Source organism: Prosopis cineraria, unplaced genomic scaffold (assembly GCF_029017545.1).
Source record: "Prosopis cineraria cultivar Desert tree isolate PC_DT_omini unplaced genomic scaffold, ASM2901754v1 PC10, whole genome shotgun sequence".
In the NCBI taxonomy this organism is placed as follows: Eukaryota; Viridiplantae; Streptophyta; class Magnoliopsida; order Fabales; family Fabaceae; genus Prosopis; species Prosopis cineraria.
The window spans coordinates 9,015,735-9,033,063 of record NW_026555341.1 but is presented as its reverse complement, the minus strand read 5'-3'; the positions used below and the strand labels follow the sequence as shown (position 1 = coordinate 9,033,063).

At 30.9% G+C, this 17,329-nt stretch overlaps 1 protein-coding gene across 1 annotated transcript; it reads right to left on the bottom strand.

The window, feature by feature from the left end:
- Positions 1–509: 509 nt before the first annotated feature.
- On the bottom strand, positions 510–3,151 carry LOC129322989 (phytochrome-interacting ankyrin-repeat protein 2-like). Its single transcript, XM_054969478.1, has 3 exons — positions 2,374–3,151; positions 1,180–1,351; positions 510–1,067 (listed from the first exon to the last, which is right to left on the bottom strand). The coding sequence occupies exons 1-3, from the start codon at positions 2,503–2,505 to the stop codon at positions 850–852; spliced, it is 522 nt and encodes a 173-aa protein (XP_054825453.1). The 5' UTR covers positions 2,506–3,151; the 3' UTR covers positions 510–849.
- Between the last annotated feature and the right edge of the window lie 14,178 nt (positions 3,152–17,329).

Below are 17,329 nucleotides of genomic sequence, written 5' to 3'. Positions count from 1 at the left end.
TCTCAAGTTTCGGCCATTAGAAGCATTTGATCAAAACCGATAGCACCATCCTTCATATAATATGAAAGCCAAGATTAGATAACCCATGATGATGTCTTCGCAGATCCCGTTCTACTTATTGAGACTCAAATTAATCCTAAGCATCAACTCTCGTCTTTGCAATTTTGCAATCGCGCCAAGACCTATTAGGAGGTTGTCTTGGTTTGTTTTCTGTCAGTTTGATAAATGGACAAGGCGCGGTTGAGACTGTTCCACAACCAAGGCATTACTAACCTCCACCCTGGGTAATAGGAACTTTCATAAACGCCAATCCAGGAGGTCGGATTCGCCTTGGGCGATGAATAGATCCTAACCTAAGATTCAACCCATAATCCTGGACCTTATAAATATGGGCTACAATTCCTCCCCTTTCACAAAATGAAATGAAATGAAATGCCGCCACCTGCCTCGCACAACAGCAGCAAGCCGAGCATCGAACACCTCTACATGGACGTTCAAAAGACAGTCAATTTCTTTGGAGGCTTTAGATTTTTATTTTCTACAAGGGCGTCCAAAAGCTAATCCCTTCATTGTTTGTAGACAACAGACAATAATACAGAGGTCGGAACAAAACATTCCCACGCACAACATTCCCATGCAGACACAGTTACAATCGCCATACGATAAAAAATGACAACTAAATGTATTTCGGTTTTTTAAGGCTAAAAAAACGACAGTAATGTAAAATACATTACACAGCAGACACGAAGGCACGTTTTGCTTGTTTCAGTCTTCTATTAGTTCACACTTCACACTAGATAGATGGAATTAAGACAGACCAAGCATCGGGCAGAACTCCAGAAGAAATTTTCAGCTTTCTGAGCCGCAAGAGGTGTCCCCAGATGATGATGAGTTTTCATATCGAAGTCGCTTCATCTCCTCATAGGCCCATTCAAGGCCTGGGCAATAATGAACTGGGGGGTTAAATCTGCAATCGTTGATATCAGGAGGCAAGAATGCTCCATTCTCTACCAATAATTTCACCGCTGCCTTCCTCCTTTCTTTAGCTGCAATGTGGAGAGGTGTCCCTGTGTTTTAAACACATAATCGTTAAGAAAGTGGTAACTCAATATGCATATACTTGCCACAAAAAAAAAAGGTAGCATTGAAGCCACCTCGGGGGAGAATGAATTAACTTACAGCCACAAGCACCCTTAGTCCTGGCATCAATATCTGCACCACGTTCAAGTAATTCATCCATGACTTGAAGGTGGCCACCTTCAGCAGCAAGATGAAGCGGGGTGACACCTTTTGATTTTGGACCCCATGCGACAACATTTACATCCATTCCTTCATTGATAAGCTTCTTAACCTGTTGGACAGTGCAGTTAGTAGAAGCCTAGTAAGCAAATAGCGCAAGACAGAATTGAAAACCACTTTGCTACAAATATTACACAATCTTAAGGGGACAAGGAATCCATAATATTTACAAATGAATTTCAAGAGAAAATTACACACACAGAGCAAGTCAGAATTGAAAACCACATTGAGAAGATTATATATGAACTCCAAGAGAAAACATTACGTTCCCCAACAACTCACAGGAACAAATATATACGCTCATATTTCAGAAATTAAGCCGTGAAACAAGACAATCATCTTTGGATGGGAGAAAGTCAGAGGGGTAACCTATTTACACCACGATAATCAAATCAAAGCAAGCACTAAAACAGAACAGAAGAAAGAGAGGACAAAGAGGCAAATGTTACCTGTCATGCAAGAAGAAAATCTCCACAGAAGAATATTTAGAAAGAAGTCAACCAAAAAAAAAAACTGAAAACTTAAAATCACAGGGTTTCTTACTCGATAAAATCCCACCTCCATTTCTTACGAGCCATACATACAGTGAAGAGACTTTGCGCAATAGCTTTTCGTCTGCATTACATATAGTGTAGCTAGCACTATGCAACAGTAAACAAAATTTGAGTATACGTTGAAGTGATAACCATTTTAATTTTATACACGGAGAAATTTATTGCTCCATTTCTTTTCTCTTTTTCTCCTCCTCTTCAATAAGACCATGTTTAAAATAGCAGTATACATGACATTACAGGTCCATGCCACTTAGTCGAACCAACATATGGCCTAACAATTACGAGGATAGTAGCAATTAAAGTGTCAGAAAGTTAATGCTTATCACTTGAAAATAATCATAACCTCAAATCATAAATATAGAACTGCACCCTTTTATATTCTTCCATGCTTCACGTTGATTTGTTTATTCGTTGGAGGGAATGCATCCACGCTAATTTAGATCCGTGAAAACTATCAAGCAAATGTGCATGGATCGAACGCACTCAAATATAGAGAAAAGGAATCAGGAGTCAAACTTACCAATTTGAGATCTCCTTTGCGAGCGCAAACATGAAGTGAGGTCCACCCCCTGTCATCCGTATCTACCCCAGACCTTAAGGAGCGCCTTCTTGACAAGCTCCTTCGGATGAACCCCGGCTGCTCTTGAGGCATATCTTTCAGCAATCTAAGTAACCGATGACAGCTGAAATTTGATATCTAAGATTAAAATCCCTCGAAATTAGCACTGTATTTCGAAACACCAAGAATCGCCTGTAAAAATTGCCAGCTCCTATTCTCGTTAATCTGGATTTAACAAAGACGAGGCCCTAGAGATCAAAGGGTGACCGATTTACATAACTTCTTTTTTTTTTTTTTAAACGAGAACTCACTGAAGAAAAACAAAGGACGATAAAATTAGCGAGAGAAAACGGAATGATTCGCAATACAGTAGGGTGCGAAAGGATTCAAGCCAGGACCAAAAGCACGAAGATTCTGACAGATAAAAACAGAACCGATGAAGGGAGGAGAGGCTATAATCATAATGGATGCGAAACCCTAAAGCGCAACGGTAGATTGAGAAGATAGGGAGAAATGAAAGATAATATTGAAAACGGAGTAGAATAGAAAGAATCAGATGAATCCTGATGTAATTAGAAGGGCGCTTGGCGGGAACATAGAGGAGAACGATGCACTTTCCTGCCTATATCAAACCCTAGGAGAGACAGAATCTGCGGAAAGAAACCCCAGCGAGAGAGAAGCAACGGAAGATGGTTAGCCTGTTGTGGGATTTTTGCCTGTTTGGACTATGGAGAGGCACGTGATGCACTGATGTCCGCGTGTGGCTTTTATTCTTCAAACGAACCCGTCTTGAGCTGGATTGTAATTTTATTTGAATACAAAGGCCCGGCAAAACTGTATAAAAGTACTATGGTCCGCTCATATTTAAAATTATGAAATTATTACAATCTATTGGAAAAAAACTCAAAATGATAATATTAAAAGTCTCATGCATGACTGTCAACACATCTATTCATTTCTTTATAAATATAGTTAAAGGTAATAATTCAGTCTCTCATTGTAAGATCTTTATTCTTCTTGATGATACCCGATAAATATAAAAATATAGGATTAGTTGAAAAGTATATAACTATTTTATTAAGAATAATATTTAATTAAAAATATTTTAAATTTTTGAACGAAAAGAGTATTAAATAAATATTCTAGGGAAAATGACAAAGAGTCAAATAGAATTAATTTAAATTATATCTCAAGTGATAAATTGTAAAAATTTATAAGTTTGACTATTAATTTTATAATTTCATTATAATGAATTTATAATTTGTGTTTTAAATCTTAATAGAAAAATAAATTTTTTATTCTTTAATTATATTAAAATTTAAAAAATAATTTATAAATTTATCACAACGAGATTGCAAAATTGAGAGACAAATTTGTAAATTCTTGAAGTCTTATAATTGAGACTTGATTTAAATTAATTGATCTTCTTGAAATCTGTATGTTATTTTTCCAGTATTCTATTTATCTCAAATTATAAAATAATTTTAAATGTTTTTGTTGTAAGATAACTTCACTAATGATGCTTTTCTAATATTATCTTTAAATGAAGAGAGAATTGAAATAATTATAGTGTAAATTATATTTTTATTTTTAAAAAAGTAAATTTGTAAATTATCATTAATAAGTTTTATTGGGATGCATAATATTTGAAATTGGGGAACAGGAAATGTTTGGTACTTATAGTTTTACTCATTTATCAATCTTTAGAGTTTTAATTTTTTCAATTAACTCCTTAAAGTTACCAATGTTAAAAATGTTACTTTGGATAGTCTCACTTGTCTTCATCATAAAAAATGGTGTTAAAATTTAAATGTTGTGTCTTAACAGAGTCTTAAGGTGCATTTGGTTTTCTCTCATTTAACATTTGGGATGAACTTTTCAAATGTTAAAAGTTGTTTGGTGAATTTTTTTAGGGAGCAAGATAACTTTCAAACAGTGGGTTGAAATGAGCTTAGAATGTAAATTTTGAAACTCTATTTTTTGTTGGATTTCAAATGTAGGTTTGAAATGTGGATATTATTTTACCACCTTATTTTTTTATTTAAAAAATAGTTAATTTATTAAAAATATAATTATTATTTAAATAATAATTATTAGATATAAGTTTTTAACATTATAAATTAAATAATTAATCATATTAATTTTTAACATTAATGTACAATAAAAATTATAAATCTTTATTACATTTTTAAAATTATAAATTAAAAAAGTATAAATAATTAGAGATCAAGTTTTGAGCATTATAGATCAAATTTTATGTTATTTAAAATCTTTATCACATTTTTTAAATATTTTAAATATATTATATTTGTATAATAAAAATTATAAATCATCATAAATCAATGTATTTCTTTGGTAATTGTATATTCAAAATTATATTTTGCTATCATAATTCAAACAATTTTATGTTTACTAAACTAATTTTTAAAAAAATATATTCAAATATAAATTTCGTTTATTAAACTGATTTTTATAAAAAGAACTTTCAATAAATAAACTTTTGATAAACTAAAAATCAAACACACTTAGACATCACCAGTAAAATCATCTAATAAGGATCTGGTGGTATATTATGAAGAAAGCAGAAGAGAAACGGATTGGACGAGCAGAGAAGGAAAATCAGTGAAGGGGGCAATATCAGACGTGTTAGCTGCAAGTTTAATTTTGAAAGCCTTTGCATGGTAGAGGGTAGAAACTGATCCAATGTTTTGAATATAAAGTTCCCAACTTTTTTTAATTTTTTGGAAATCGATAGAACATTATTGGTTTCTGGTAAATCTTTTTCGTTTAGCATTGAAATTGATTGAATTTTTGGAACTCAATTGAAAGCTCATCTGTCATGTCATTTTAACAAACATATATTACCTCTCTTGGGCATTAGATCATCATAACTTGAAGCAAATGCTTCAGCAGGTTTATTGGAACAGGAGAGATATTAGTAAAGCACCAATTAATTCTCACCATGCATGATTGGGGTTATTGGAAAATTAGATAAAAGGTTTGAATCAGTAAAATATAATAGTTTGATGATTAAGGCGCAATTCTTGTGTTTTGAGCAATCATGGACCTTGCTGCAACATGCTATAAATTATATTGTAATTGGAAATGTCTGGCAATCAATTGCATCAGTACAAGTAGTCCGTTTAATTGCGTCAGATATCACTTTATTTATTTGAAATCTTCTTTCACAACTACTTTGTACAGCTATTATAACTGCAACTACATGGAAATGAAAATACAACTCATAAATTTCATCCAAAAGAAATGAAATTAATAAATGTTCTCTTTCTGATGTCTCTTTTTTAATTTGCTGGTCATCAACTTGCATTGCTCAGTTATTGATATCTCGCAGTCTTGCTTTTGCCCAAGTGCATAGCATTGTTCCAATTTCAAAGGGTATCCATTCATATGAATCGATGTACAGTTCATGTCAATCTGCTTCAGCAAGAGAATAAGTTGTGGTTAACCAGAAATCACAAGCCACTGCTATTACTTTTGCATTTTCTCTCTATGCTTTACATAAGCCATTTATTGATTAATAATCCGATGTTTTTCTTATGGTTTGCTCTCAAGAAATTGTTTGATGAAGGGATTGTGAACCGTGAAGACTTATGGATCACCTCCAAACTTTGGTTTGTAATGTCCGAAAATTTCTCCCTAGATTTTTCACTCTTAGAATACATATTTCTGCCCTTGATTGCTAAACTTAACAGAGATGCTCTGTTTTTCTGAGAAACTCCAAGTACGCCAATCATGCACCTGAGAATGTACCAAAGGCGTTGGATAAAACTCTGAAGGAATTATGACTTGACTACCTAGATCTCTATCTAGCATAACATGTCTTTATATATTAAAGAAATCAAGTAGTGGCTTTAATCCTTTAAAATCACTGAGAAAAGATCGAGAAGGAAGGAAATCACCTGAAGAGAGAAGAGAGAAAGGAACTAAATACATTTTGTTGTTGCGAGTGTATCGCCGAGGAGACAAAAGTAGATCGCTGACCAAAGAGATATGAAAATCATTTCATGGAGGAGACAATCGCGAGCAAATTTGTCGAAGAGAGACGAAGAGAAACACCCAAGCCTTAGGATGTTGGCATTTTTTTTTTTTACTTTCTTCAAAAAAGAGGTAGCAAATTTTTAATCCATGTGTCTGCTGACTTGGCTTTGGTTAAAACACGTCATCTGGTAGCAAAATTTTAACACAATGATATCATGTTGGATGAAATTGAAGGTTTAAATATTAAAGTTTTTAATTGTTCTGACTTTAAGGAGAGAATTAAAAAAAAAAACCTTCACGGATCAAATTGATAGTTGAGTAAAAATTATAAAGACCAAAAGTTTATTTTTCTCTTTAAATTGTCTTATAATTTGATACAAATAGAGTAGTTATTAAGATAAGGTTAAGATTGATGCTACAGCAAAAATTAATGATAAATTATTAAAATATTGTTATATTAAAATATTACGTAATTTTTTTTCTCCGTTTCGAAGATATTTTTATGCTTTAATTGTAATTTTTGTAAATAATATTTTTAATATTGTTATTAAGAAAATATCTAATTGATTTCATCACATATCAGCCAGTAATCCGGGAACTAATCTTCAACTAGTTTAACCATGAATCTAGTTCTACTTTAATAGGCTACTTCAAATATTCCATGTTCTGTTTAAAACTGAATCATTGTGGATCATGTATATACCCTCACCAGACCAGAAGACAACTAATTAAACCGGGGAAACCGCTCATGTGGCAAAAGGGAGAGTAGTTTGTAGTGAATAGATTTCATAAATTAACTCCAAATATGCCCATTATCTTACCTTGTCAATTTTGGGTAATATTTTTTAGAGTTAAGTTGCATTTTTTATGCCAACTATTCCTCAAGAAATACCTATATCCTAAACTATTTGTTATAACAAGTTCATCTCTAAAGTAATCAAAATATAATTTATTTGCTCTTAACATTAAATACCTTGACGTTAACTATTAAAAATGCTAACTAACACTTAAGTTTGATCAAAGATGTTACTTGTTATACCAGGTGAATCCAAGTTAAAGTGTATTCTTGCTTTTAAATTATTTTTTGAGGAGCACTTAATGTCCTAAACTATTTGTATTGTAGCAATTTCATTCCTAAAATAATTAAAATGTATCATATTTCAAGACATTCGTAAATAAAACAAGCAAATTTCCTTTCTTTCCTTCTTCTTTTGGTTTAATTAAAATAAAAATAAGTTCACTCTGTTTGAACTACCAACTTTAAATTGAGGAGGGAGGATAACATTTTTAATTGTAAAAAAAACCATAAACTAACATTAGGAGAATGGGTAAGTGGGGTTAATTGGCAATAAAATGCATGAGCAGTCAACAATTAAAGACAATGAGAATTATGATCAGTTGAGAGAAAGATATCTCACCTAATAATACACCCCAACATTGTTTCTTTATATATCTCCCTATAGTTTATTGCTAAGGCTTGGATAGCCTTTTCTTGCTCAACATCCACAATTTGACATAGTATTTTAATAAAAATAAACAAGAAGGATAGAAAAGGAATTTGCCTAAGTTATTCAAGGATGTTTTAGGAATATACTACTACCTCCATTTCTATATATAAGAGAGAAAAATTGTATCACAAAATTTAAGAAAGTTTATTAATTATAATAATTATGTCTGAAAATAAAAAAGTTAAACTAAAATACCTTGCATCAATCAATATAAGCATATATTAATTATTTTTTGTTAATATAATTTATGAGGGGTGATTTAAAAAATGTACAATAAATACTTATTGAAATAGGTGGTTTTGCTTAAAAAAATACAAATGAAGAGTGATGGTTTCTCTAACAATAAAAAATAAAAGGAATATGTTTTAATTACTTTAAAGGAAAAATTGTTACAACACAAATAATTTAATTAAAATACTTGGGGGAGAATAATTTAGGAACAAAAATACATTTCAAGTCATATTTACTTGAAATACAGGTGACATTTTCAATCAAATTTGAGTCCTAGTTAACATTTTTAACGGTGAATGATTGAGTATGTTACATTTTAATTATTTTAAGAGTGATATTTCTACAACAAATAGTTTATAATATTGAGTGTTCTCAAAAAATAGTCTGACGATAAAAGTACACTTTAATCCAATTTTTAATATCCTAAGATGCTGAAATACTATCTCATTTTAACAATCTAGTTTTGGAATGTTCTCAAGACTCTAGTAGTTATGAAAAATAAAGCAATCAAATTATTTAGTCTACTGTAGTCTTTCTCAACACAACTTATGAATAAGCTAGTTTAGCACTAAAAGGTTGTTTTTATTAGTTGAACTTGACTTTTTGAAGTTCTCAATGAGTCAATGCTCTACTTTCATTATGTTCAACTTCAATGTATTGATTAGTTTTTCACGACTCTCACCCACTATATCATACATAAGGGATAGTTGTATTTATTTATTTTTAACAAAAGGATGATTTTGCTATATGGAATTCAAAATACAAATACTAAAACAAACCTAGAAAGATCAAAATCTTAATCAAACCAATGATTTCAAACTCACATTCGACTGAGTAGTCAGATCAGTCTAATTATCGATCAAAAATTTTTGTGACTTTTTTTGAGGGTTCGAACTGTTTAAGGGGTTAAATTGTAGTGGAACCACCTTTTGATTAGGGAACCAAATTTAAGTCATAAAATGGAATAGTTTTGGAAGAGCCAGGCAGGTGGTTATAGGTTCATACTCAAAGTTGAGGAATCCCCCAACTAATGAAAATAAAAAACCACATCTCCTTTTTCGAGATAGAATTACTATGGATAAAAAGACATAAGGCTTGGGCTTAAGAAGCTAAATAATCAAAATATTGCCTTCACCATGAAGCTTTGTTAGGGCATCACTAAGCCTAACTATCTTTGGGTATAAGTTTTACATGATAAATATAAATGCAATAAGTCTAAAATTCTAATGGTAGTTAAACTAAACACCTACTCTTATACCTAAAGTAGCATCTACAAAGTTTGGGACAAATTCATGTTACATATAAATTGGAAAGTTGGTAAAGGATATCAAATATCTTTTTAATATGATAAATGGTCTATATTCCCTGACCCTCTTGTTAAGCATACATTTCTCAGTGCCAATTGCCCGACTCTATTCTCCATGCTAAGGTCTTTAACCTTTGCCAGAATACAAGATGAAGAAGATCTACTTTTTTGGAGACTCTCCTTTGATGGCAACTTTTCCATCAAATCCACTTATAAAGCCATGGAAGCCCATAAGGACTAACATCACTCTGATATATGGACTAAGATTTGGAAGTGGCCTGCATATGAAAAAATGAATTATTTTTTATAGAAAGCTGCTTCAAATCATCTCCAAAACAACTACGGGCATACAACTAGGAATACTCCCCATCAATGTATCTATCCTCTTGGTTGTAACTCCCTTGACTCTTCAATTCATATTTTACATGACTACGAACAAGCTAAAGAGGTTTGGAAAAAATTAGTTAATACTACAAAACTTGACACCTTATTCTCTCTTAACGTGTAGCATTGGATAATCTAAAATGCAAAGATTGAAGTAGGTAGCTTGAGAACAAAAAGAGGACCTTAGTAGAGACTTTTTGCATAAGCTTCTTGGAACATTTGGGAAGCTATATGCAAGAAATTATATTCAAAAGATGAGATCCTGGATAGCGATATTGCCTTCTCTAACACCCAGCAGATAAACAATAATTTGAAGCTTCTATCTAAAATCACCTGTTTGGATAAAAGAGACTCTACAAATGATGATAAATAAAGTCCACCTGAACTCGAATGGATTAGACTTGACATTGACAACTCTGTGAACATTAATGGCATTGCAGCTTATGGAGGCATCATCACCAATAATAAGGAAAATTAGATGAAAGGATTTTTTAAATACCTTGGATATCAACCTAATATAAACCTTTGCTGGAATGTGAAATTACCCAAAGTTAATGCCCACTTTGATTTGATGGAGGCGTTGTCACTCATTAACTGCACCTACTCTAAGAGTCATCCTTTATCAGATAGTATCAAGAAAATTAGATAACTTACTATGAGAGATTAGATGGTCATCTTTGACCTTATTTATAAGGAAGCAAATAGATGTATTGATCTCTTAGCCTACCGGTCACCACATGATACGTTTGATATTAAGATTTTTTATGTTTCCTTGCTCAACTGTAGAAACCTTATGGTTTTATATATGATTAAATCTTAGTCTTTTTATACAGTTTTGCTATGGCCTTGTGATTAAAAAAAAGTTGAGGAATCCCCAGTCTCATGATAGTGAAGATGAATAAAAAATAATGAATAACAAAAAAATATGAAAAGATGAAGGGAGGATGAGAAATGTGAAGGTGGAGGAAGACCCGATGCAAGAAAAAAATAAATAAAGAAAAGAGAAAAATAAAGAGTATAGATTGAAGAAGAAGAAGAAAACGCAAAGGAACGAGGGAAAGGCAAGCTATAGGGTCAAGCTTTCCGCATCTCAACTCGTTCATTAATGAAATTGAAAATGTAGCAGCAGTTTGATCCTTCACCTCTCCACGCCCCTACTGATAGTATTTACGCTCCCCAATTTTCATAATTGGCCTAGTTTCATCAGCAACAAAACAAATTTGAAAATTCAAATGAGTAGTTTAAAGCTGAATTATAAATTTATAATGTCCCATCATTTCCAATCCCAAATATTATTATTTTATAATTGTATTTTTAAAATAATTTTATTTTTATTATAGATTATAAAGTCTTTATTTTTGCTTTTTTTATAAGTAACAATTTCATGTGTTCATTTGCATCCTCTAATTGAAATATTCATATTTATTTTTAAGCAATGTTACAATTTCATATTTATATTATCATATATGTATATAATATTGTTTTTATTTAATTGTTATATCAACGATTCAACCAACAATCTTATCTGCTGTGCCATAAAAATCATAACCCGTTAACCTTTCTTATTTGACATCCAATCAATCATTCAAAATATTGAACAAAAAAACAATTTAAAATAAAAAAAAGGATCAAACAAGACAAATGAAATATATACTTTATATGGAGCAAGTCCTTAGACATAACCAACTTCTGGAGAACTAGTGATCATAATAGATTCAAGCCAACCTCCGTCACAAACAAAATTAACCCACAATCAAGGCAAAAAAAAAGGTGATACACGATCGAGAACCCCAGATGAAGACGATGCTTCAATAAAACCCTAGGAGATAACCTTAACCTTAAGATTGTATTACTAGCTCGTTATTAGCAGTGGCGGAGTGAGGATCGGGTCAGGAGGGCGAAATTATTTACATATTCATAATTTAAAAAAATAACAAAAATTATTTAATAATTACATACCTTATAAGTGTTCTCTACGTGGTTTCATATTCTGGAATGATAAACTAATCAACTCATTATTAATGCTTTTAAATATATTTTTTTCAATATAAGTCACGAGATAATTATTTATCTATGAATTTCTTCTTCGATTGTGCAACTGAATTTTTACAAACTTTATAATAAAAAAGACTCTTTCAACTGTTATTGTGACAATAGGTGACACTGTTGCTAATTTCAAGAGAAGGTAAACTAATGGATAAACAATGTGTCTTCTAATTTTAACTAATTTCTTCACAAATTTGTTTTGAAATTTCAAACAATGCAGGCAAGATTATTTTTTTCTTATTTTCTTAAAGGTTTAATAAATGTTAATTTTTATAAAATAATATTACTATTTAGATATATTGAAATTGTGGGCTAAAATTTATTAGGCTTTTGAATTAAAAAAATTAATTTTGAATCTAAGTTAAAAAATAATATAAAATGGTTTAAAATTAAAACCATAAAAAAGGGTGTAAAATATAAATACCTATACCTTCATTCTTATGTAAGTAATTTTTCTCATTTGAAGGGAGGCATATAGCCCTCCTCAAATATATATGGCTCTGCCACTGGTTATTAGTGTAGTGATCATCATGTTTTAGTGGAAGTCTTGTTGCTCATGTTAATGCCCTTTTGGATTTTGTGTCTCCATGGAAAGAACGAATCTCATTATTAAAATGATTTACTCATGTTATTAGTTCATTATCAAAGATATATACCCAACATTCCTTGAATTTATTTCATACTAGTCCTGTTGGACACATCTTTTGTTTATACGTTATGCAGATTTTTACGAATGAATTTTAATATTTATAGCATATAAATAGCATGATTGATTATAGATTTTTATATATTCTACATCAATATTAAATTCTATAAAAGATATGAAGGCTATGTGAGATCTAATGAAGAAATTTATAGCATTTTTTTATGGGAAGAAATAATTTTAAACTTCTCAAAAATTATATTGCGACTGTGATCAATCATTAATACATGAGGGCAGTCGTATGTTGTTGAAAACTATACCATACAACAAGCACACGGTTCATTTTTCCCCTTAATACAAGGTGGTAAGCAAGCCAATTGATATAGTTATTTGTTTCTTTAAGTATATAATTGAGATTGATCGTTAATCTCTTCCAGCAAAGCCTTTGATTTTGTTGATAGGTTGGGATAGGAGATCTCAAATTTTAGCTTCAACATTAAACTAGGAACATGTTGTAAAATTGAACCTCGTGACTTGAGACATTATGAATTGGTGCTACAAAATGTGTGAGATTCCCTAGTTTAGGAGTGGCATGAACATGGCGTTGAGAAATTGGAAAAAGTGCTCGACTCATTTTTACACAACACAACTAAAGAAATTGCGTTATGGCTTACTTTTTTTTTAATCATGATAAGTTTGTTATTCAGAACTCAGAACTACCACTAAAGAGAGTGAACTTAATTTTGGTTCTCTACAGAATCTAGCCTTTGTTGATTTTCCCGAACATGTGCTCATGAAGTCTTTGTTAGATTATCTTGATAGTACAGGACACTAGACATGGGATTATTTTTAAAATCTCCTACCACAACCTATCTTAAAGATGATTGAAGAACTCTGGGTCAATATTGATGCGACAGCCCTTAAGTCTTGTTGCAAGAATCTTACTAGTAATGGTGAATTTTTCAATTCAATCGACATATATGACCTCTTAATATATGAAATGGAAAGAGCACAATCCAATATATGGAAGCATGTGTGGAACCTCCTTATAGCTCAATGGGCATGCATGTTCATTTGGATCTCAATTAAAGATAAGCTACTTACAAATGTTAAGCGTGGTTGTATAGAAGATGAGCTTTAGTCAAAATTGCTCACTCTGGTAACCATGTGGAAGATCTTTGTCATTTCTTTATGGAATGTCCTTTTGCTGCTGAAATTTAGATGAAAATTCTACCTTTTGACGCATATCTCTTGGAAAGTAAGAATTAGCACCCTTAACTGAAAATTTTTGGAGTCTCACAATCAAAAAATTTATGACAAAACCTTTGATAATTACTCTTTTTTTTTTAATTTTACTCAGGGCCATAGTTAACCATACTTATACTTTTTCCTACTTGTATTGTTTTTCATACCTAATTGTGTAGCTGTTTTGTTATTTTTTTACATCCTACCTTTTGTATATACTCTGTAGTTTTTTGATTAACAAAATTTCCTCTTCAATCAAAAAGAGAGTGAACTTAATTATGGGAGACATTATATAAATATATAAATGGACTAGCTGTTCCTTCAATTTGACTGTTCTACCCCCGCTGAGGCACCTGTCCTTAAGGGTGTTCAAAATTGATCTAAACCGAAAGAACCAATCCAAACCAACCCAAACCGAAAGAAACCGATCCAAACCGAACAATAATCAAGCCTACTTCGGTTTTTATGATATGAGAACTGATTGGTTTGGTTCAAGTTCAATTTTAAGTATAAGAAATCGAACCAAACTGAGTCAAACTTGATTAGAAAATATTACTTATTTATTTATAAAATATATAACTATTTATCTACAAGAAGCATTGTTTTGAATTTTTTATAGTAATAGATAAACATTTTTAAAGGACTTGAATGGAAATGCATAATATTAAATAATTTCAATCTTAAAAACTTATATCAATTTTTATGATTAATTATCATTATCACATGGAAATTTTATTATATTTTTATATCTCTATTTATGAAAAAAAGGAGTCAAAAAGAATTAGATTTAATTTTAATACATAACACCATTATAAAGATGGGAAAAAGGAAAAAAAATTAAATAAGTGCATTGAAGCTCAATCCAAACCTTAACCAAATCGAAAATTAAGCCGAACCGAATTGAGCTCCATAAAAACTGATCAGGTCTCAATTATAAATAAAATAAATGATTCGATTCAATTTAATTTTTAGCCAAAATCAAACCCATCTGAGCCTGTGAACATCCTTACCTACCCTCCAGCTCCAAGCTAGACTCTCGGGATAGTTTTGACTTTTGACCAAACATTTTAGACATGATGATATAAACGGGTCCCACTGGGAATGGGCGTCCACGGTAATCTTGGGAGCACATTTTGTCATTTACACACATTCCTTGAATTATTATTCCATAGTTTTCAATCCACTTTAGACTATCAATTTCATGCCCTACAAATTGGCGCCCCTACCATCAGGTATTTACTCCTTCAATCATTTACACTCTTCAGATACTTCGTGCAGATTTAATTCAATATTTGATATTCGATGCTTTCAAATACTAAGGACAACAAACTTGCGCACAATTCTATAAATTTTTTAACATTTTTAATTAAAAATATGTTTTACAAGCTCATTATTTTATAAAATTTTTAAAAATGAATTATTATTTTTACATGATTGAATTTGCATCCTCCTTAATCAACAAAATAAAAGCTTTAAAGTTGTGTTTGGATGGGTAGATTTAAGTTGGAAATTTATATTTAAAATCTCATATTTAAAATATTATATTTTAAATTCATAAATTCTAAATTCTTTGTTCAAATGATATGAAAAATTTTAAATTATAATATTAAAATTTTTTGTTTGGATTTAAAGTAAAATTTTAAATTTTAAATTCTATATTTGAATTTAAAAGAAACTTGAAAGATTGGTCAAACCCGACAATTTAAATGGCCAACTTCCAACGAAATAGGACAAACAAAGCCAACCGAATTGTGGCACCAATGATGACTAGGATGAGACCACTGACTTCCATCGAATCAAACTGAAGGCTACAATGAGGATGAGATGACTGACTTCCACTGAGATTGGATGGACGATTACAACAGGGACAGGATGACTGACTTCAACTGGCACAGGACTGACGATGACGACGGGGCTTGAATGACTGACTTCCATAGGAACTGGACTGATGGGGACAAAGCGGAATGAATGGATGACTTCTACCAAGATTGAATCGATGGAGACAATGAAAACCAGACAACCGACTTCTACTAGCACTGGATCAGACTAACGGCAACGGCTATGGCGACCAGACTAAAGGCAATGGAGACGGAAGGCGGCCATCCGGTCCTTGCCATTACTGTCGATTTGGTTTTGGTGAAAGTTGGTTGTCCTATTCTTATCATTTGTAACATCCCAATTTAAATTTTAATAGTTAATTTTGGTTAATAGAAATTTAAAAAAAAATATTTAGAGGTAAGCAATTAGTAGAAAATGATTATTAAATCTAATTTAGGATATAATTTTAAATTAAAATTAAAAAATAAAAAAATAAATATTAATTAATTAAAAAAATAAATAAATAAATATTATTAAATTATTATTATTATTATAAAAAGAAAGAAAGAGAAAAGGTATGAGAAAGAGGAAGGAAAGAAGGAAGAAATGCGATCAGCTTTCGGTGCAATGATTATGTATATAATAATAAAAAAAAAGGGGAGAGAGAGGAAAGAAGAAATAATAAAAAAAAGATATGAGACCCACTAAATTTTTATAAAACTCACCTGTTTCCTTCATTTCTTCATTCTTTCCTTCGTGGTGAGTTGAGGTAGAGAGCGTCTGTGAGCCAAGTTCACCGGTGCTGGGTTTTAAGGTAAGAGTTTTTAATAGGATATTTAGGGTGTGATTTTAAGCTTTTCAAGACTAAGTAAGTGTTCTAAAATTTTTTCTTAGTCATCCTTCTTCTTTAGTTTTTGATTTTGTAGTGGTAGAAAATTTAAGATTGAAAGAGGGATGAATTTATGTTGAATAAATATGGTTTTGAGGTTGTTAGTAGTATAATAAATATTCTAGAGTATAAATTTATTGATGATCTTTGAATTTGTGGCTTATGGATCAAATTCTAAACTAGATCTGAAAATATATGTTAATTTATTGAGGTTTAGATGATTATTTGGGATGAGAAATGAATTATTATGGCTATAGGATTATAATTTTAAGCTAGAGACTCAATTTTTAATTTTTGGGTATTTTAGGTACGAAGAAATACAAAGAATTTTTGATAATAGAAATTAGTTTAGAAGTTGATTTTTAAATTATTAATGTTTATTGATAATTAAAAGAGGAGTTAAAAATTTTACTTAATAGTATTGATTCTAGATTTGTATTAAAATTGAGATTAGAAATTATGTTATATTTTTAATTCTATTATTAGAATTATTTTATTAGTTTCAAAATTGAAACTAATATTTATAAATAATATGTTATTTGTAGATTGTATTACTGGTGAAGATTGTGGTGAGAGAGAAATTTTAAGGAATAATTTATTGAAAAAGCCACGAGGTAACCATGCTTTTAATTGTGATTTGTGTTACTTCATGTTAATTGGGTGATTATTGGAGAAATTATAAATTTTGTAATATTATATAATTGTGCAATATTATTATGAATTTATTTGATTATTGTGGGAGGTGTTGGGAGACTTGTTATTATTGTTATATTTATGTGCCACGTGGTACGCCTTATTGGAGCTCAATAGGTGGCTTGTAAGGGCTCGAGCTAATCTAACTTTGGCCG